Raw genomic sequence first — 21,197 nt, forward strand, 5'->3', positions numbered from 1 at the left:
GATGTAAAGTGAATTTTAAAAGGTAGAATTGGTAAATCCTAATCCTAGAAAATTGGTAATCTTGGTGTTTAAACTCGCCAGAATAATTTAATAGCAGGGTAAATCAATCCCAAATGTCTTTAGGGAAAGAATAGAGAAATATAGGTGGAAGGAATCATTTGTTGTTATTAACTTGGTTAAAAGTTGTAGACATTCAACAAAAAATTCCCATACATTTATCATAGGCACTTTTAGTGTTGAGAACACACTTATACAATCAATATTTATGGGTGCTAAAATCTATAAAAACAAGTAATAATGTACAACTAATTCTTTTTTTTGTTTTTTGTTTTTGTTTGTTTTTCGAGACAGGGTTTCTCCGTATAGCCCTGGCTGTCCTGGAACTCACTCTGTAGACCAGGCTGGCCTCGAACTCAGAAATCCGCCTGCCTCTGCCTCCCAAGTGCCGGGATTAAAGGCGTGCACCACCACCGCCCGGCGACTAATTCTAATAACAGCCCAATAAACGTTTCCTGTAAGTAAAGAGATGTTCACCCAACAAAATCTTTTGGTTTTTACATCTTGCATGTGAGCAATTAGATCCTTAATTAATTAGAATAATTTGGTCTATTTTCTTCTCTTAGGTTTATTTAACCTTTTACAGATTTAGCATGGTTTACAGTGTGTCTCTTTTAAAAAACCAGAGATGTATTCTTTTAAAGCCTTAAATCTCTTGAAGAGTTGTTTTCTAAATATATGCCTTTTCTAAATAACTTACACCTGTTCGTTATTAAGTGTTCGAGCAGTCATAGACCTTAAACTAAAGGTTCAGTGGTGTGTAGTGGACGTTTACCATTCTGTTATTCACCACTAGCAGTAGTATTAGCCTAGAGTTGGAATGCCTTCTCAGTCACTGGCTGCTATTTGCTATTTGTAGGACACGTTTTTTAAAAACAAAAAACCAAAACCTCACAATGATTTTGAAGGGCAAAACCTTTCCAAAATACCCCCACATTTTCAGCTTCCTAATAATTTTCTTTTGGGGAACCTTAAAATCTTAAAACATTGCAATGAGTTAATTCTATAGTACATATGTCTAATTTTGAATTCCCCAAAATATGTGACATAACTCTTTTAAAACTTCCTGTGTGCCTAATATAACCAAGTAAAAGTAGCAACCCCGCCAGAACCTTCCTGGGTAAATGACTGGATGAAAATAGCCGTCCAAGGGTCTCAGATATCAATTATTACTACTGCCCTTCAGTCTCTTCTTGAGGCCTCTGGGATTAGGTAGAGCTTCGACATGCTCTAAGGGGTCGAAGACTTTGTGGGTTTTCCCTGATGGTTATGGTTATTTTATTTTATTTATTTATTTTTAAAGTAACGCTCCCCCCAACCCCCCGAGACAGGGTTTCTCTGTGTAGCCCTGGCTGTCCTGGAACTCACTCTGTAGACCAGGCTGGCCTCGAACTCAGAAATCTGCCTGCCTCTGATTCCCAAGTGCTGGGATTAAAGGTGTGCACCACCACTGCCTCGTTATGGTTATTTTTTTTTTTGATGACTTTCTCATATTGCTAACTTTTTAGCTTGGTCATTCTCGAAATTCAGTGTTACTCTATTAAAAAAGTAATAAGGAAGTGTATGTAATTTTATATACATATGCATATATACACATACACATATACATATACCATGTAACTTTACTAGGAATGGTTAGAAGGATACTTGCTAGGAACTTCAAATCTTTGTTCTAGAAATTATCTTTGAAATAGGAAATATTTGTTCTGGTAAGAGATCTATTTAAACATATAGCTAGAATCTTTAGGTTTTATTCTGCTGGAAAAATGTTAAAATTTATACTTTATGTGTCTGGATGTTTTGCCCACATATATGCCTGTGTACCATATACATACCTAGTATCTGTATAGGCCATGCCAGAAGATGGTATTGGATCCCCTGGAACTGGAGTTACAGACAGTTGCAAGCTGACATGTGGGTGCTAGGGATTGAACCCAGGTTCTCTGGAAGAACAGGCCGTGCTCTTAACTGTTAAGTCATCATTTCTCCTGCCACTGTGTTACAAATGTCCTGTGCTGCTTAACTGAAGAATTTATATAACTTTAGTGAGAGGATGCTGATGTTAATATTTCCATTTTACAGACAGGACACTGAGACATAATTGTTTAGTTAACTGGCCTACTGTACTGTACTTAACCTACTCTCACAAGTAGCCGTGTACCTACTGTCGAGTCTCAGAAGTCCTTTTCTACTTGGACTGACTAGTTGCTTTTGACATGTTGTTGAACAGTCATACACTTCAAATTTCTTTGTGTTTTGAGAGCTACTTAAAATTTTAAAATTAAAGCTGTCCATTTGAAAGTTGTAGCCTAAGTTTACTATGTCTTAAATATGTGATCTCCAGCTATATTAGCTGGGGAGGCATAGATACATGGGGGCCAGGAAGATGGCTCAGTGAGTAAAGGCTTTACTTAAAAGTCTGACAGCCTGAGTTTAATGCCAGCGTTCCTTTGGGAAATAGGAGGCAGAAACAGAATAGCCCAGGTGCTTGTGGGTCAGCTAGTTCGTTTGGCATATGTAGTGAGAAAACAAAAGCATCACAAAGACAAGGTAGAAATGGAGGATTGACTAACTCTGGTAACTGCCCTCTGACCTCTACACTTACATTGTGGCTTGCACACACACAACACACCCCATAAGACATTTCTAATATTTATAAATAAAATTATTAGATACCTACTGTTTCAATGATGCTATAGCTCATATAAGTTATCATTTAGTATTTACTATAGCTAATGGATACCCACTATTTAACTGAGAAGGGAACCAAAGTCAGAAGTAATAGATTGCAATTTAAGCTAAAAGTATTAATAACTCACTAGTTGACATTTCTAGTACCCTGCTGCCTACCCACCCCCCTGCCCTACCCCAGCTCTATGAACTGACAGGTTGTTTCATGTTTCTGAGCCTCAGATTCCTTACCTATAAAATGAAATTAGCATTTAAACAGAGCAGTTTTGATACTATTAAACTTTAGTTGTGCAGTTAAACTTGCCATGCACCAAATGATATTTACTGTTTAACATATAAAATAACCAGGGATATCTATCTAAGTTGGTTACTTTCAAATTTATTAAAATTAATAAAATTAATTAGTTTAATTAATTAAAAGTGTAATGTAAAGAGTTTTATTATAACATTTCACATATGCATTTCATGTACTTTGACTTAAATTATTTGGAAAATACACTCAGGAGTGATAAAGCTATAACATATTATAGTTCAGGTTTTGTTTTTATGAGGAAACACCGCCCTGATTTTCCTAGGACCTATACAGATTTACATTCCCAACAGCAGTGTTTAAGAGGAATCTTCTCCCTAGTCCATACCCATGTTAGTTTTTATTATTTGCTTGGTAGAGCCATTCTTGGTGTGAGATGAATTCAATATAGTTTTGATTTTTTTCATTTCCCAGACGTATAAAGAATGAGAATTTTAAATATATCAACTGACCATTTATACTACTATTTTTGATAACTGTCCAGTTCACTTAAATACTACAAGTTTTCTTTTTTCTTGATAATGGTTACCAAGCAGCTCGGCCTTTGCAGTCCTTTTACAATAAGTTGGTACATTTTGATAGTGCTTATCCTAGTGAATCAGAGTCCTCTTTATTCCATTAGAACAAGACATGCTGACTTAAAAATGTATTTATCTGTTAGATGTGGTGTGCATCTTTAATTCTAGCACTTGGAAGGAAGGCAGAAGCAAAGGCAGGTGGATCTTTGTGAGTTCAAGGCCAGTCTGGTCTACACAGAACATTCTAGGCCAGGCTGGCTGGGGCTACACAATGAGACCCTGTCTAAAGAGAAAACAACAGTAGCAACAACAATAAATGTTCCTGTTATTTGGCTTCCATAAATAAAACTTATTTTATGTAGTTAATATAGTATTTATGCCTGAGATTTTTGAATATATATCAAAGCTTAGAAAGAGTAACATTAAATGGCCTTTATTAGAAAATTTATTTCAAAGTTGAGGCGTAAAAAGTTAACATAGGGGCTGGAAAGATGGCTTAGCAGTTAAGAGCACTGACTTCTCTCCCAGAGGACTCAGATTTGATTCCCAGCATACACATGATGGGTTACAAATGTCTGTAAGTCCAGTTCTAGTATATAAAGTGCTTCCTTCAGCCCTCTGAGGTCCCTGAAACACAAGTGGTGCTTGCTCTGTAGACATATGTGCAGAACACCCATACGCATAAAGTAGAAATAATATGTTTTTTAGAGTTAGTTTAAATTAATGATTAGCATGGGGAAATACCTTCAGGGCTGATCAGTACATGTAGAGAAAGTGAAATGTAAGTTGGTATTGAAGCTGACAGGAAAGCCGCCAAGGTGAAAACCCAAAACACCTCCTCCCCCAAGATCAACCCTGATCTAGATTAAAGGGGGGGGGGCTTTATTATACTCAGGTGAAGCTTAGCATATGAAAATAACGTAAACTAAGAATGTAACACATACAAATAGGCATAATCACACTTCTGTTACCTGGCAACATTCCCTTGACAGTTCAGAGAGCCCAGCTTTAGTGGTGATGAGAGCAGACAGGCTGTGCCCCTAGTTTCTGGGTAATGGGTGCTTCCTCTTGTCAGAGCCACTCCTCTCTAACAGTTCCAGGCTCCGTGACAGTTCCATCCTTTCAGTTGTTTAGACCCAGGCTTGCCTCCTCGTGCATCTGTGCTCCTCCCACCAGTAGCTTTTAAATTGATCTTTCTGTTTCTGCTGTTGCTCACAATCTGATTCAGTACTGTTCATCATAGCCACAGAGTGGCCCCTTTCAAACGTCAGATTATGTTCATCTTCTGCTCATAATTCACCAGTGTCTTCCCCAAAGCCAACATCTTCATAGCAGCCTACATACGTTCTTTTCAGGGAACAGGGTTGATTTTTTTTTCCCCTTTTTCTTTTTGAGACAGGGTCTCACTTTATAGCCTTAGTTGTCCTGGAAATTCACTATGTAGACCAGGATGACAATGAAATCACAGAGATCCTCCTGCCTCTGCTTCCTAAATGCTGAGATTAAAAGCATGTGTCACTAGGACCAGCATTGTATATAATGTGATTCCCTGAAACCTTCTTGAGTTCATTTCCTAGTGACTTTTATCATTCTTTTCCAAATATAGTGGCCTCTAACAATTACAAAAGCTCCTGATTCAGAGTCTCTCTGCAGCTATCTGTCTAAATGGTTCATTTTCTTACTTCCCCTCAGTTGTTGGCTCAAGGTCTGCACTAAGACCTTGCTCACTTAACTGAAAGTAGTACTTTCCTGCTTTTAGCTTTTCCAGTAACATTTTTCATCAAATGTATTTATAGGGGTTATGTACCATTTACTTACACTGCTTTGTAGAATAATGAGGTGAAGTTTTTTCTTAATTTTTATCCTAGAATAATTCCTTTACTTAGAGTATGGTATTTCAGTTAATATGTGCTAAGTAAATAATTAATGAGTAAATAAAGAATTTGGGGCAGGGGGGGGTTGGAGAGATGGCTCAGCAGTTAAGAGCATTGACTGCTCTTCCAAAGGTCCTGAGTTCAGTTTCCAGCAACCACTTGGTGACTTACAACCATCTATAATGCCCGCTTCTGGTGGGTTCAAGACACCTATAGTATAATCATAATCATAATAAATAAACAAATAAATAAATAAATCTTTTTTTAAAAAAAGCTCTTTGCCCTTTGTTTAAAAAAAGAATTCTGTAGCATCTTATAATATCACTGCTATTAATATATAGAGCTTTCTTCCCTCCCTCCCCCAAGACAGAGCCTTCTCTGTAGCCCTGGCTCCCTGGGAACTCATTCTAATGACCAGGCTAGTCTCAAACTCACAGCCACATGACTCTGCCTCCTGAATGCTGGGATTAAAGACGTGTGCCACTACCACCACCCATCAAGCTTTCTTAAATAAGTGATATTAGTGGTTCTTACAAATTCAGAGAAAGATAGTATTAACTTTAAATACTATTTAGTGATGTTGGGACCACACAGGCTCAGGTATTGAGCATATGGTCCCCAGTTGGTAGCACTACTCAGAGAGTTACACTGCCTTGTTTGAAGAGGTAGTATCTCTGGGTTTTGAGCATCTACAGCCTTGCCTCACTTCCACTTCCAGTTTGTATTTGTTCTGTCTCTGTGTCCACCATGTTGTGAGCTCCCCAGACTGCTGCTTGTAGTATAAGTGATCATTCAGAGTCTGCTTCTGCCACCATGCCTGCTTCATGCTGCTATGACTCTCCTCCATAATGGCCTTTTATCTCCCTGGGACTGTACGCCCAGAGAAACTCGGCCTACTATAAGTTAGCTTCATTATAGCATTTTACTATACAACTAAAAGTAATACAGAAGTTTCAGTACTAGTTTTCTTCTTTGTTACTGTGATAAAAACATGGCCAAAATCACCTGGGGGGAAAGGGGTTTATTTGACTTGCACTTCCACATCACAGTACATCATTGAGAGAAGTCAGGGCAAGAATTCAAGTAGGAACCTGGGGCAGGAGTTGAAATCGAGACCATGGAAGAATGCTGATTACTAGCTTGCCCTTTGTGCTTGCTCAGCTTGTTTTCTTAAACAACCAGGCCCACATGCACAGGGATAGCACTGCCCACAGTAGGCTGAGCCCTCCAACATCACAATCAAGAAAATGCCCCACCATGCCTACAGGCCAATCTGATGGAATCATTTCCTCAACTGAGGTTTCTTTTCTTGGGTGACTTTAGTTTGTGTCAAGTTGACAAAGTTCAACTAGCAGACTCCTTCAGTATAAGTACTATTTTTAAAAACTCTCTAGAGGTGTTGCTATGAGATTCAGTTATACAGGACTGAGGAGATGGTATGGTCTATAAAGAACTTGATTTACAAGGACCTGAGGTCAGAACCCTAATGCTCCACATTTAAAAAAATAAAATATAAAAAAGCCAAGTGTTGTGGCCCAAATCTGAAATCACTGCATTGGAGGGGCAGAGACGGGGATCTCTGCGGCTTGCTGGCCAGTCAGTCTCCCCACGTCATACGTGCTGTAGTGGTTATCATTCGTGTGGGGGTTTGCTGCATTTCCTTGTTTTTAAGTATCTATTAGTGATCTCTACCCCACTCAAATCATTTAGTTCCCAGATAAAAGACACAGAAACTAGAGCTGGGAAGATCCCAACCCACTCTACAGTTTTGTCTGCTTCCCTGGCAAAATCCCTGAGATATCACTTGCCAAGTTTTGTTTGAGCACCTGGCTCCCTCTTTTATGCCTAGCCCAGGTTGTAGGCATCTTTTTGTTTTGTTTTGTTTTTGTTTGTTTGTTTGTTTGTTTTTTGGATTTGGTTTTTTTCAAGACAGGGTTTCTCTATATAGCCCTGGCTGTCCTGGAACTCACTCTGTAGACCAGGCTGGCCTCGAACTCAGAAATCTGCCTGCCTCTACCTCCCAGAGTGCTGGGATTACAGGCGCCGTGTAGGCAACTTTATTAACCAACCAGGGATAAATTGGGAGTCAAGATTTACATAGCATCATTTGGTGTAAGTGAGGATCTCCTTGTCTGGGACAGCCAGATCTTGGGGGGCTCTTTAGCATTTGAAAAGAGAGTAGCTCCAGACCAACTCTCTGCAGCACTCCAAGTTTGATAAGACGGATGGGATGTAGAGGGAGGGAGGGAGGGAGGGAGGGAAGGAAGGACGGACCCAGTCTCCAAAAACAAAGATAGTGCAGAGTGATAAGACTAAGACAGCATAACCTCAGGCTCCACACCTGTCCGTATACAGATACAAAGTATAACGTTATTTGTTCTTTCTGCTTTAACTTAAATGTTCATAATTATGAATTAATATTCAAAATTATTTTTGAGACCGTCTCACTGTATATCTCTGGCTGTCCTAGAACTCACCATGTAGACCAGGATGCCCTCAGACTCATGGAGGTTTGCTAGTCACTGCTAGCAAATGGTATATGCCATTATACCTGGCCGAGTGGTTTCCTTTTTAAAAATATATACAGAAATGTACTAGGAACTTAGCTCTCATTACCAACTATTACGCTATCACAATCCAGCTTTGAAATGTTCAGTACTTCACCTCAAAAAAAAAGAAGAAGAAGAAAAAGAAAGAAAGAAAGGAAGGAAGGAAGGAAAGGAAAGGAAAGGAAAGGAAAGGAAAGAAAAAAGTCTGCATTTACCATTGACCTCTCTCCTCTGGTGTTTTGGTCTCTGTCAATTTTTCTGTGCCTATAGAAATGAAGATGGTTTACCTATCCTAGAAATTTAGTATAACTTGAAACATAATATTTGGCTTTTATATCTGGCTTCTTTCACTTACAACAATATTTTCAGATACCCATGACATAAAATGTAATAGTATTATATTTCTTTTTATGGATGATTTAGATTCCATTATATTAGGTATTCTATATTTTATTTACCCATTAATTGATAAACATTTGAGTGGTTTGACCTTTTATCTATTATGAATAAATTTTTTGTAAACATTCAGGAATGAGGTAGTTTTGTAAAAAATTTTTTAATTAACTTTGAGAGTTTCATACATTCTTTTTTTTAAAATATTTTTATTTTCTATATTCTTTGTTTACATTCCAAATGATTTCCCCTTTCCCGGATCCCCCCTCCCCATATGTCCCATAAACCTTCTCTCTATCCATTCTCCAATCACCTCCCTCCTTTTTTTCTCTGTCCTTATATTCCCCTCCAATGCTAGATCAATCCTTTCCAGGATCAGGACCTTCTCCATACTTCTTCATGGGAATCATTTGTTATGCGATTTGTGCCTTGGGTATTCAAGGCTTCTGGGCTAATTAATATCCACTTATCAGAGATTGCATTCCATGTGTATTCTTTTGTGACTGGGTTACCTCAGTTAGGATGATATTTTCCAGATTAAACCATTTGCCTAAAATTTTTGTGAATTCATTGTTTCTAATTGCTGAGTAGAATTCCATTGTGTAAATATACCACATTTTCTGTATCCATTCCTCCTTTGAGGGGCATCTGGGTTCTTTCCAGCTTCTGGCTATTATAAATAAGGCTGCTATGAACATAATGGAGCATGTGTCTTTATTGCATGCTGGGGAATCCTTTGGGTATATGCCCAGGAGTGGTATAGCAGGGTCCTCCGGAAGTGTCATATCCAGTTTTCTGAGGAACCGCCAGGCTGATTTCCAAAGTGGTTGTACCATCTTACAGCCCCACCAGCAGTGGAGGAGTGTTCCTCTTTCTCCACATCCTCGCCAACACCTGCTGTCTCCTGAGTTTTTGACCTTAGCCATTCTGACTGGTGTAAGGTGAAATCTCAGGGTTGTTTTGATTTGCATTTCCCTAATGACTAATGATGTTGAGCACTTCTTAAGGTGCCTCTCGGCCATCTGAATTTCTTGAGGTGAAAATTCTTTGTTTAGATCTGTACCCCATTTTTAATAGGGTTATTTGGTTCCCTGGGGTCTAACTTCTTGAGTTCTTTGTATATATTGGATATTAGCCCTCTATCAGATGTAGGGTTGGTGAATATCCTTTCCCAATTTGATGGTTGCCCTTTTGTCCTTTTAACAGTGTCCTTTGCCTTACAGAAACTTTGTAATTTTATGAGGTCCCATTTGTCAATTCTTGATCTTAGAGCATAAGCTATTGGTGATCTGTTCAGGAACTTTTCCCCGTGCCCATGTCCTCTAGGGTCTTCCCCAGTTTCTTTTCTATTAGTTTCAGTGTGTCTGGTTTTACATGGAGGTCCTTGATCCACTTGGAGTGAAGTTTAGTACATGGAGATAAGAATGGATCAATTTGCATTCTTCTGCATGCTGACCTCCAATTGAACCAGCACCATTTGTTGAAAAGGCTATCTTTTTTCCACTGGATGTTTTTGGCTCCTTTGTCGAAGATCAAGTGACCATAGGTGTGTGGGTTCATTTCTGGGTCTTCAATTCTTTTCCATTGGTCCACTTGTCTGTCACTGTGCCAATACCATGCAGTTTTTAACACTATTGCTCTGTAGTATTGCTTGAAGTCAGGGATACTGATTCTCCCAGAATTTCTTTTGTTGTTGAGAATAGTTTTAGCTATCCTGGGTTTTTTGTTATTCCAGATGAATTTGAGAATTGCTTTTTCTAACTCTGTGAAGAACTGAGTTGGGATTTTGATGGGGATTGCATTGAATATGTAGATTGTTTTTGGCAAGATGGCCATTTTAACTATATTAATCCTGCCAATCCACGAGCATGGCAGATTTTTCCATTTTCTGAGGTCTTCTTTGATTTCCTTCTTCTGAGACCTGAAGTTCTTGTCATATAGATCTTTCACTTGTTTGGTCAGAGTCACACCAAGATACTTTATATTGTTTGTGGCTATTGTGAAGGGTGTCATTTCCCTAACTTCTTTCTCAGCCTGCTTATCCTTTGAGTATAGGAAGGCAACTGATTTGCTTGAGTTGATTTTATAACCAGCCACTTTGCTGAAGTTGTTTATCAGCTGAATTTCAAACATTTTGCCTTCCCTTTCACTTCTAACTTTTTCCGGACCCATCCCTTCCCCTCTATACCTGCTGCTTCAACTTTCTCTTTATAAAAAACAAAACAAAACAAAAAAATAATCCCAAATTTCATGTACTGCCCGTATATTTTTGGGTTTAAGCATGGTTGACCTATCAGGAGCTATGTCCTTAAAGAAAACTGACTCTTCCTCTCAGGGAAGTCACCAACTATCCATGGCTTCTCTATTAGGGGTAGGGCTTGAGGCCCTTACCTCTTCATGCTGGAATGTTGACTGGCTTGATGTTGTATAGCTGAGGTGAGTTTGTGAGTATAGCGATCCTGTCATAGTCAGGAGACTGGATTGCTTTGGTCCTCTCCAGCCCTTGCAATCCTTTTGCTGCCTTATTCCATAACGGCCCTGAGGCCTGAGGAAGGTTATGTGGTATAGGTATCCCATTTGGGCTGCAGATGTGAGTCAGAGTTAAGAGCACTTGCTGCTCTTAAAGAGGAAGAACCCAGGTTCAGTCCCCAGCACCCAGCTCCAGGTATCTGCTAACCTTCTCAGGCACATACACGCAGGCAAAACCACACGCAGGCAAAACCACTCATACACATAAAATAAAAATTAAAAAAAAAAAAAAGTTAGCTGAGCATGCTCCCAAAAGTCTTCTGCATTTTGATCAGTTGTGAGTTTCTACATTACCCACCATTCACTGCTCAATTTTCTCTCTGTGTGTAGAAAGATACAAAGTGGAGGGCAATTTGCTACTTCGTTCATTTAGCAAAATTAGGTTCATCCTTGGGTCATGTAATCCAACCATGGATTGATGGCCAGACTTACAGTACCAGACAGTGTTTCTGCCTGTGAAGCAGGCTTCAACTCCAGTGAGAAAACAGTTGGTCTTTCCCACCGTATCTATGCTACTAGAGCATCCATGGCCATGGGTCACCATGCCTGTCCCTGTTGCAGTTCACAGCTTCACAGCTGGGCAAGACTATTGCTGGTTCCCAGCCCCAAGCAGGCTTCAGAGCACTTTCTGTCACTGTGAAAGCTAGCCTACAGAGAGGCAGATTCTGGTCAGCATCACATTAATTTCTCCATGCCCTCTGACCAGTGTAACTTTTCTTCATTAATAGGGTCAAAACAAAATTTTAAAGCTATTTACATTTTATCTTTTTTCTTTTCTTATAAATTATAGGGTCTCATGTAACACAGGCTGGTTTGAAACTCACTATGTAAACCTTGATTGAGCTTCTGATCTTCCTGTGTCTATCTTCCAAGTGCTGCAAAATCAGGCATATGTACTACATGTAGCTACCAAGAGAGAGAGCTATGACATCCCCAACCTCCGACAGGCCCTCAACCCTGTTTCCAGTATGGAAAACTAAATCAGGAGGCTCTTGCCCCAAGCCGTATATGTATGTATATGTTATTGTTGTTTTCTTATTGCTCTTTTCTTGTTAATAGAGTCAAATCTAGGGTCTCTGTGCTTAACAACTGATCTGTCTATATCCTGTACCCCCAGGCCCTGATCTACATTCTCACCCTAACTTTTTTTTTTTTGGATATACATGTTCTTTTTAAAAAAAATCAGCATATCACAAAGTAAAACACTTCCTTTGGGATTTGATTGAGAAGAAAAATGTTTTATTAATACAATTTATAATGACTGGTTATAGTGTTGCATGCTTTTCACCCCAGCACTAGGGAGCCAGAGGCAGACAGATCTCTGGGACTTCGAGGTGAATCTGGTCTACATCATGAGTTCTAGGACAGTCAGGACTCTATAGAAATATGCAGTCTCAAAACATAACAATTAATGGCTATATTTTACACTTTATATTTTTGTACCCTGTTTTTTGTTTTGTTTTGTTTTTTGTTTTTTGAGACAGGGTTTCTCTGTGTAGCCCTGGCTGTCCTGGAACTCACTCTGTAGACCAGGCTGGCCTCGAACTCAGAAATCCGCCTGCCTCTGCCTCCCAAGTGCTGGGATTACAGGCATGCGCCATCACTGCCTGACTCTGTACCCTGTTTTTATTGTTTGTCAGGTGTGACATTATTTGAGAAGTTTTGAGGAGGATCACATAAGCCCGGAAGTCAAGGCCAGTCTGGGCATTAGAACTTGTCTCTAACAATAAACAGCTTTAGGGGTTCAGTGCATTTATGAGTACTAGCTTTGAGCCAAAACAGATTCTGCTATGTTGAATTTACATAAACTTGAAAAGATTACATTATGGTCAGATTTAATTTAGGTTATATAGATGGCTAAGATTTGTCTGTCAGAATGCTTTTAAAACCTGGACTTTTTCAGACTTTAATTTCTAATCTTTTCAGACATGTAGGAGTGGATTAACAATAAAATTAACCAGGAGAAACAACTTAATGAATCAACAAAAGATTTTTTTTATCCTGAAAATCAAGTTTAGAACACTAGTTTAATTTACTTTCTAAAGCAGACCAATTCAGGGAACAATAGTTGAGTGTTGTTGAGAGTGAAGGGCCAATAGAAGAAATCTGAACTCCTGGGGAACAAGAAACAGAATGACTTTTAGTAACCTTTTCCTGCTGGGGGGAGTTAGAGCTGCAAATCTAAGAAGTGGGACCTCTGGTTACAGTATTCACCACACCTAGCAGCAAACTTTAAACTGTGGGACCTCTGGTTACAGTATTCACCACATCTAGCAGGAAACTTTAAAAACGTATATACATCTTTTAGATTGGAATAGTGTGTAAATTCAAATATATTAGTGGGATGTTTTTCCTTAGCCACCTGGTAAATGTTTATTTATTTTTTCTTAATATTAGTCATATCAGTCATGCATCCCACCATTCAGGAGGTAGAGTTAGGAGCATCAGTTCAGTCATCATCAGTTGTACAGTCTTTGAGGACATGAAATACAGACTTCCTCCTTGGTTAAAAGCCTGGTTCTGCTGCTTACTAGCTATTGGTTCCAGGGCACGTATGATAAATTATCTTGTGTTTTTGAACTCATGCTGACCATGCTAACCTGTAGTGTGGTTAGTGAGCATGGGTGTAAAGTCTGTTTTTAGTGGGACACAATTATTCTAAAACTGGTTTATAATAATAGGTAAATCCTCTGTGAATTTAATGAAAAGATTTTTATTAAATTTATGATTAAATTTAAAATTAAAAAGTACATTTTAAATGTGAATTTGGTGAATTCTATTCCAGTAAAATTATTTTTTGTTTTGGTTTGGTTTTTGATTCAGGGTCTCACTGTGTAGCTCTGGCTGTTTGGAAACTTGCCGTGTATACCAGGCTGGCTCTTACTGAGTGTTGGGATTAAAGTTGTGTGCTACCATGCCTGGCCAATAAAGGTCTTTTAAACTATACCTGGATTTGGAACTTATTTTGGAGTGGTTCTTTTAGGTATTAGAGTTTTCATGGATAGAAGACTAGAATTTTTGTGGTTAGCAACCATGATACCAAGTTTAAAAGTTAGGATTCAAACTTATGTCAATATATTATAATCTTTATTATATTATGTCTTTGTACCACTTTCCTGCCCAATGCCCAAGGAGGACAAAGGCACCCAGCTCCCCTGTAATTGGAGTTACAGGTGGGTGGAAACCACCATGTATGTACTGGGACTCAAACCTGGATCCTGTGGTCAGCAGCTAGTGCTCTTAACTCTTGAGCCATTGCTTCAGTCACAGTTTATTGTAGTCCTCAGATATAAAGGATTTGACAGTCTTCTCATACACATCTAGACAACTTTTAAATTTGGAAAAGGTGTCACCCACATCCCTGTCCTACTTCTTATAAGTGATTTTCTTTTTCCTTTTACCTCTCAACCCAGTCAAATGCTGTGTTATGATTAACTAAGTATATTTGAATTTTGCCATGTTTATTAATTATCTTTTAACTTTTAAACACTTTTGTTTAGATCCTTGGATGCCACTGGACAGAAACTTGACAGCTCAACTCATCGTTGTGTCATAGCAGAGTCCTCAGCCTGCTCATTTCTTGGGGAAGAGCTCGCCCACGTGCTGTGGAGATGAACGGGGACCAGCAGCTCGATGCAGGTATTGGATCTGCTAAGCCCTTTCTCCAGAGTGCAGTGTAGTTTATTTGCCTGTGTTGCGAGGTCTGACTTGATACATGACTGAGCTGGAAGCCCTTTGAAGTATTACATTTTCCATTGCATCCCTTGGGCTTTACAACTTGACACTAGGGACTATACTACTGCTTGCTAGGGGGAAAAAGGTTTTATGAACAGATCTTATTTTCAAAATCATTGGATTTTTGATTATTACTTTATGTTTTTTAAAAAGCTTTATTAATTCATAGGAAATTACAAAGATAGTGTCACAGATTCCATCTTCCCCATCAACGCAGCTTCTCTTCCCTCATGTAACTATAATATAAAATAAAAGTTTTGTATAAAAAACAGGAGTGAGCATAAAGTGCCCTGTCCTGTTTTGTCACATGTGTACTCTCCTGTCATTGTCACCTTAGTCAGGATAGACAACTCTTCTGTCACCACAAAGAGCTTCCTATTTCTCTTTCTTATCACACTGTTAATCAAAGGCAGTCAGTCAGTCATCTGCTGTCTCCGTAATTTTGTCATTTAAAGAATGCCTCATAAATATATGACCACTAATATTAATATGCATTTTCCCCTTATAGAGTAGTCTTGGAATGAGTTGACAGTCTTGCATATCAAAGTTTATTACTTAAAAAAACTAATTAATTAATTAATTTGTATGCATGTACATTCGTTTGGTGTGAGCTTAGCATGGTGCCCAGGAGAGCTTGGAAGACTTGGTGCTTTTCTTCTCCCATGTGAGCTTTAGCAATTGAATTCAGGGTATCAGACCTGGCAGCAAGTGCCTGGACCTGCTAAGCCATCCTGCTGGCCTGTTTGTTACTTTGTATTGTGAGTCACATTTCATGAATGTACTGCATTTATCTCTACTCATCTTTTCATACATTTTGGTTTTTCTAATTTTAGCTATTGCAAATAAGTTGCTATTAATGGTTGTGGATACAGTAATTATTTTGGGAGGAAAATGCCAATGAGTTCATTTTTAAATTTTTTCTAACTTATATTTGAGAATTTGATATATGAATACATGTTTTGATCAGATCCATTCTCCAGTCCCTCCCCTCTAACTCTTCCCAAGCCCCAACCATTTTTCCCGGTTATCATTGTATACATTTTAAAGAATCCAGTAAGTCCACTTAGTGTTGTCTACATGCCCTCTGTTAGAACATGGACAGCTCACCGGGGCTGCATCCAGAGAAAACGGATTCCTTTTCCTCCAGCAGCCAGGAATCGCCAATAACTCTCTTGCTGGTCATGGCACTTGAGAGCTTTTCCTGAGCCTGAAATTTCGGCCAGCTCAGTTTTATATAGGTTCTGTGTTTGGTGAAGTCACAGTTTCATGATCTCTGAGCCTTGGGAAGGAGGTAGTGTGATATAGATGCTTCATTTGGGGCTGAGTATTCTACAGCTTTGAGTGCAATTTAAAAACGATAGGCCTAGTGATAATACTGTCATACTGCTATCCTGAATAACCATTTTTATGTTCTAATTTTTCTTAATTCATGTATATTAACTACAAAGTAGTAGGTTTCATTTTACTATGACAATTTTCATACAACTATGTGCTATATTTTGGCCATATTTATTCCCTATTACACTCTGTTGTCTCCTTCCTCTTCCCAACTAGTTCCTTCTTTACTTTCATGCCTTTTTCTTTTGATCCAATGGGTAAGCATTGCTTATAAGAACACTGGTGAGAGGTTGTTTTCAGCAGCCTTGGCACTTAGTTTACCACTGTTCACATCACTGAAAACCAAGTCCATCCTCTCCAAGTACCCACCATCTGCAGATAGAAAGATATACTCATGGCTCCCTCTCCTCTGTCTTAGAATGGCAGAGGGCCCAGGCTTATGCAGTTCTGACATGGATAATTATAGCAACTATGAGTTCATGAGTACAATGACCACGTCACACCCTGAAGACAGCATTCTCTCTGTTCTGGCTCTTATATATTTTCCTTTTCCATCATGTTCTCTGAGCCGCATAGAGTGAGTAATATCTATGCCTCCTTCAGCCTTGAACACTTAATTTATTCTCAGTACTTTGAGCACTTATGAATCTTGGAATCTATGAATCTATGAATCCTGAGTTCAATTCCCAGTCAACCACATGGTGACTCACAACCACAGCAATGGGATCTGATGCTCTCTTCTAGTGTGTCTGAGGACAGTGACGGTGTTCTCATACACATAAAATAAATAAAACATTAAAAAAAAACACACACACACAAAACCAAACAAACCATTCTAATAAATCTCAGCAGTAACTGCCAGTCCTGGCAGACAGGAGTTTCTCTGACCAAAGCTGATGGAAATAATATTCTATGGCCATAAATAAATATAAAGTGACATAATGGAATAGTATATTCATTTAGCAAAACAGCAGTGGGAAATTTTTCCATTAGGACCTGTGACTTCCCCAGCCATGGGCTTTTGACTAAATTTATAGTATGAATTTTCTTCTGTGAAACAGGGCTCACATCCAATCAGCAAGCAGTTGGTTACCCGCATAACCGTCTCTACCCATTAGGTTGGCATTAAAACCTACTGGGTCCATGACTGAGTACAAGTGTTGATAACTTTTTTCCTCTACAACCTATATAGTCTAGTAATGTGAAAACTAGTCAGCAAGGAGCAAGCTTCCAGCCCCCATTAAAAAAGGCTTTGGGCTTAATCCCCCCCCTTTGGTTATTCCAAACAGGGTTTCTCTTTGTAGCCCTGGCTGTCCTGGAACTATGTAGACCAGGCTCTCCTTGAACTCAGAGATGTACCTGCCTCTGCATCCCAAGTCCTGAGATTATCTATGTGGATATAAGCTTGTACATGTGAGCACAATCTCCACAGAGGCCAGAGGGCATCAGGTCCCTAAGAGCTGAATTTACAGGGAATTGTGGGCTGGTTCATAAAAGGTGGACTGGTAGGTAAGATCCTGTTGAGCATTTGCATCTTATGAGAGTGAAAGGTAAAAGGCTTTGTTCCAGAGATAGCAATGGCTATTATGAGAGATAGATTTAGGAAATGCTTCATTGGATTGTATGTAAGGGCTGAATAAAAAGGAAGGGGGAAAAAGTGAGTTCACACTTTCTAGATTGACTGCAAATATTGGCTAATAGTATTTTTTTTCTATATTCTTTGTTTACATTCGAAAAGCTTTCCCCTTTCCCAGTCCCCACCCCCCTCCCCCCATATGTCCCATAAGTCCTGTACTGGCTAGTTTCGTGTGTCAACTTGACACAGGCTGGAGTTATCACAGAGAAAGGAGTTTCAGTTGGGGAGGTGCCTCCATGAGATCCAGTTGTGGGGCATTTTCTCAGTTAGTGATCAGGTGGGGAGGGCCCCTTGTGTGTGGTACCACCTTTGGGCTGGTGCTCTTGGGTTCTATAAGAGAGCAGGCTGAGCAAGCCAGGGGAAGCAAGCCAGTAAGAAACATCCCTCCATGGCCTCTGCATCAGCTCCTGCTTCCTGACCTGCTTGAGTTCCAGTCCTGACTTCCTTTAGTGATGAACTGCAATGTGGAAGTGTAAGCTCAATAAACCCTTTCCTCCCCAACTTGCTTCTTGGTCATGATGTTTGTGCAGGAATAGAAACCCTGACTAAGACAAATTGGTACCAGCGTAGTGGGGTATTCCTGTGACAACCTGACCATGTTTTGGGGAGGACTGTGGAAGGACTTTGGAACTTTGAGCTAGAAAAGCCATTAGAATATTAAGAGCTCAGTGGAAAGTTCTGTAGGAGCTTGGAAGACAATGTTAAGAACAGTGCAAAAGACGGAGGCCTGGCTTCTGAAATTTCAGAGGGAAGATTAAAGACTCTTACAGTGGCCATGTTTTGATCGTGAAGATTCTGTGGTTTTGGTTAGCTGGGGCTGAAGAATCTGCTGTGATTAACAAGATACCAGAACCACTAAAGCAAACCTTTGTGTTACTGGGACTATTGATGCTGGTTAGCTGGAGCTAAGAAATTAGCGGTGATTAAGAAGAGACCAGCATCACTGAGATGAAATCTTCTTGGAAGTATTTTCTGAGAGCATAGAGAGTGTGTTCCAGAGATAGCCACAGTTGTGTTTTGTGCTGTGGCTGTACTTGGTACTGTGTAAGAGTCACCCAGATGGTACTGGTTTTGAAGGCATGAAGGGGTCATGAAGAGCAGCTGAGGCTCTTGGCACAGTGAGAGGCCATGGAACGCCATTGGTGAAGGTGCAGCCTCAGTCGCAATTGATGGCCCAGGACTTGAAGGGGTCATGCATAGGAGCAGAGGCTTGTCACCCTGATGAGAGCTTATGAGAGGCTATTGGTGAAGCCTAATTACAGTGAAAGATAGCAGCATTTTGGAGTACCATGCCAGTATCATGTGATGACCACCAAGAACAGCAGCAGCAGTGGCGTACAGGCAGCTGGAGCCTAGAAGACAAGCTGTGTGCTACAAAGGGCAGGACTGAAGAAGTGACCCAAGCCCTTGGAGGAGCCCAGAAGATCGTGAGTTGGATCCCAGACATTGGACATTTGGAGTTTGAGTTTTGCTTTTGGTTGTGACTGTGCCCTGATATGTTTCCCTCTTGAAGGAAGAAAGTATTTTAGTGGAGCCCACAGTTAAAAGACTTTGAACTTTTAAGACTTTGAATTTTAAAGATATTGGACAATTGAAGGTGATTGAACTTTTAATATGTAAAGACTGTGGGACTTTTAAAGTAATTTAGATCTTGGGGATGAATAAGAAAGTAAGGGTTGAGGCTTAATAGTGATGTGTTTGTGTGTCAAGTTGACAAGAGGTCAATTGTACTGGCTAGTTTAGTGTGTCAACTTGACACAGGCTGGAGTTATCACAGAGAAAGGAGTTTCAGTTGGGGAGGTGCCTCCATGAGATCCAGTTGTGGGGCATTTTCTCAATTAGTGATCAAGTGGGGAGGGCCCCTTGTGGGTGGTTCCACCTTTGGGCTGGTGCTCTTGGGTTCTATAAGAGAGCAGGCTGAGCAAGCCAGGGGAAGCAAGCCAGTAAGAAACATCCCTCCATGGCCTCTGCATCAGCTCCTGCTTCCTGACCTGCTTGAGTTCCAGTCCTGACTTCCTTTAGTGATGAACTGCAACGTGGAAGTGTAAGCTCAATAAACCCTTTCCTCCCCAACTTGCTTCTTGGTCATGATGTTTGTGCAGGAATAGAAACCCTGACTAAGACAAGTCCTCTTCTCTCCATCCATTCTGCTGTATTTTCCCCTCCCTTTTCTCTGTCCTGGTACTCCCCTACAATGCTGGATCAAGCCTTTCCAGGATTAGGGCCCTCTTCTTCCTTCTTTATGGGAATCATTTGATATGCTAATTGTATCTTCAGTATTCAGAGCTTCAGGGCTAATTAATATCCACTTATCAATGATTGTATTCCATGTGTGTTCTTCTGTGATTGCGTTACCTCGCTTAGGATACTTTCCAGTTCCAACCATTTGCCTAAAAAAAATCATGAATTCATTGTTTTTAATTGCTGAATAGTATTCCACTGTGTATATATACCACATTTTCTGTATCCATTCCTCCATTGAGGGATATCTGGGTTCTTTCCAGCTTCTGGCTATTATAAATAAGGCTGCTATAAACATAGTGAAGCATGTGTCCTTATTGCATTCTGGGGAATCCTCTGGGTATATGCCCAGGAGAGGTATAGCAGGGTCCTCTGGAAGTGTCATGTCCAGTTTTCTTAGGAACCGCCAGACTGATTTCCATAGTGGTTGTACCATCTTACAATCCCACCAGCAGTGAAGGAGTATTTTTATTTGGTTGCAAAATACTTAGAATCAAGTTCACATTTTAAATTTGAAATGTCTATTAAGAATCATAATTGTTGGTATTAAATACTTATATTTGAGTCTAAAGTAATTTGAGTAATTTTGTATTCACTCTAGTTTTATATGATCTATTTGAGTAAACTTTAGATTTGTTGTTTCCCCAGTTTCTTAGTCAGTGTTCGTTTGCTGTGAGGAAACGTGACCATAGCAGTTCTTATAAAGGAAACCATTTAACTGGGCTGGCTTACAGTTCAGAGGTTTAGTTTATCATTGTCACAGTAGGAAGCATGGCAGTGTGCACGCATACACAGTGCTGAAGAGTAACAGAGAGTTTTACATTCGGATTGACAGGCAACAGGAAGAGAGAGACATTAGTTCTGGCCTGAGTGTTTGAAACCCCAAAGCCCCATCCCCAGTGGCACACTTCCTCCATCAAGGCCACACCCACTCCAACCTAATTTCTGACCAGTAGTACTGCTTCCTAAGGACCAAACATGTAAATCTACGAGCCTGTGGGGTTCATTTCTGTTCAAGCCAGCACAACCGGCACAACCAGAGCAAATATGTCAAATGACTGTTAGGTTGAATTGAGTTGACTTAAGGGAACCTACCATTAAAGTAAAAGTTGCTTATTTTTTTGTGTGTAAAGTCACTTAATTTGTCCTACAGTAAGTTTGTTTATATAACAAGTTTTCTCGGAGATATAACTTTTTGTTGTTGTTCTTTTGCAGATCTTGGGTCTGGTGTAGAAGTAGAAGAATTCAACTGGGAAGATTATCTAGAAGAGACAGGCTCCACCACAGTTCCCTATGCATCGTTTAAACATGTAGGCATTGTTCTTC

The 21,197-nt window shown here is 39.7% G+C and overlaps 1 protein-coding gene across 4 annotated transcripts in view; it reads left to right on the forward strand.

The window, feature by feature from the left end:
• Nucleotides 1–21,197, forward strand: part of Sfmbt1 (Scm like with four mbt domains 1) — a 108,396-nt gene that overhangs the window by 43,000 nt on the left and 44,199 nt on the right. For 3 of the 4 annotated variants that reach the window (XM_052189992.1, XM_052189990.1, XM_052189991.1), the window contains exons 2-3: nucleotides 14,422–14,560; nucleotides 21,087–21,181. In XM_052189992.1, coding sequence (XP_052045952.1) covers nucleotides 14,533–14,560; nucleotides 21,087–21,181 — 123 coding nt within the window. In that variant the 5' untranslated portion in view covers nucleotides 14,422–14,532. Of the gene's footprint in view, nucleotides 1–11,910; nucleotides 11,932–14,421; nucleotides 14,561–21,086; nucleotides 21,182–21,197 lie in introns of those variants that run through there. The other variant, XM_052189993.1, reaches the window with a different exon arrangement.

Source organism: Apodemus sylvaticus, chromosome 8, assembly GCF_947179515.1.
Source record: "Apodemus sylvaticus chromosome 8, mApoSyl1.1, whole genome shotgun sequence".
NCBI lineage: Eukaryota > Metazoa > Chordata > Mammalia > Rodentia > Muridae > Apodemus > Apodemus sylvaticus.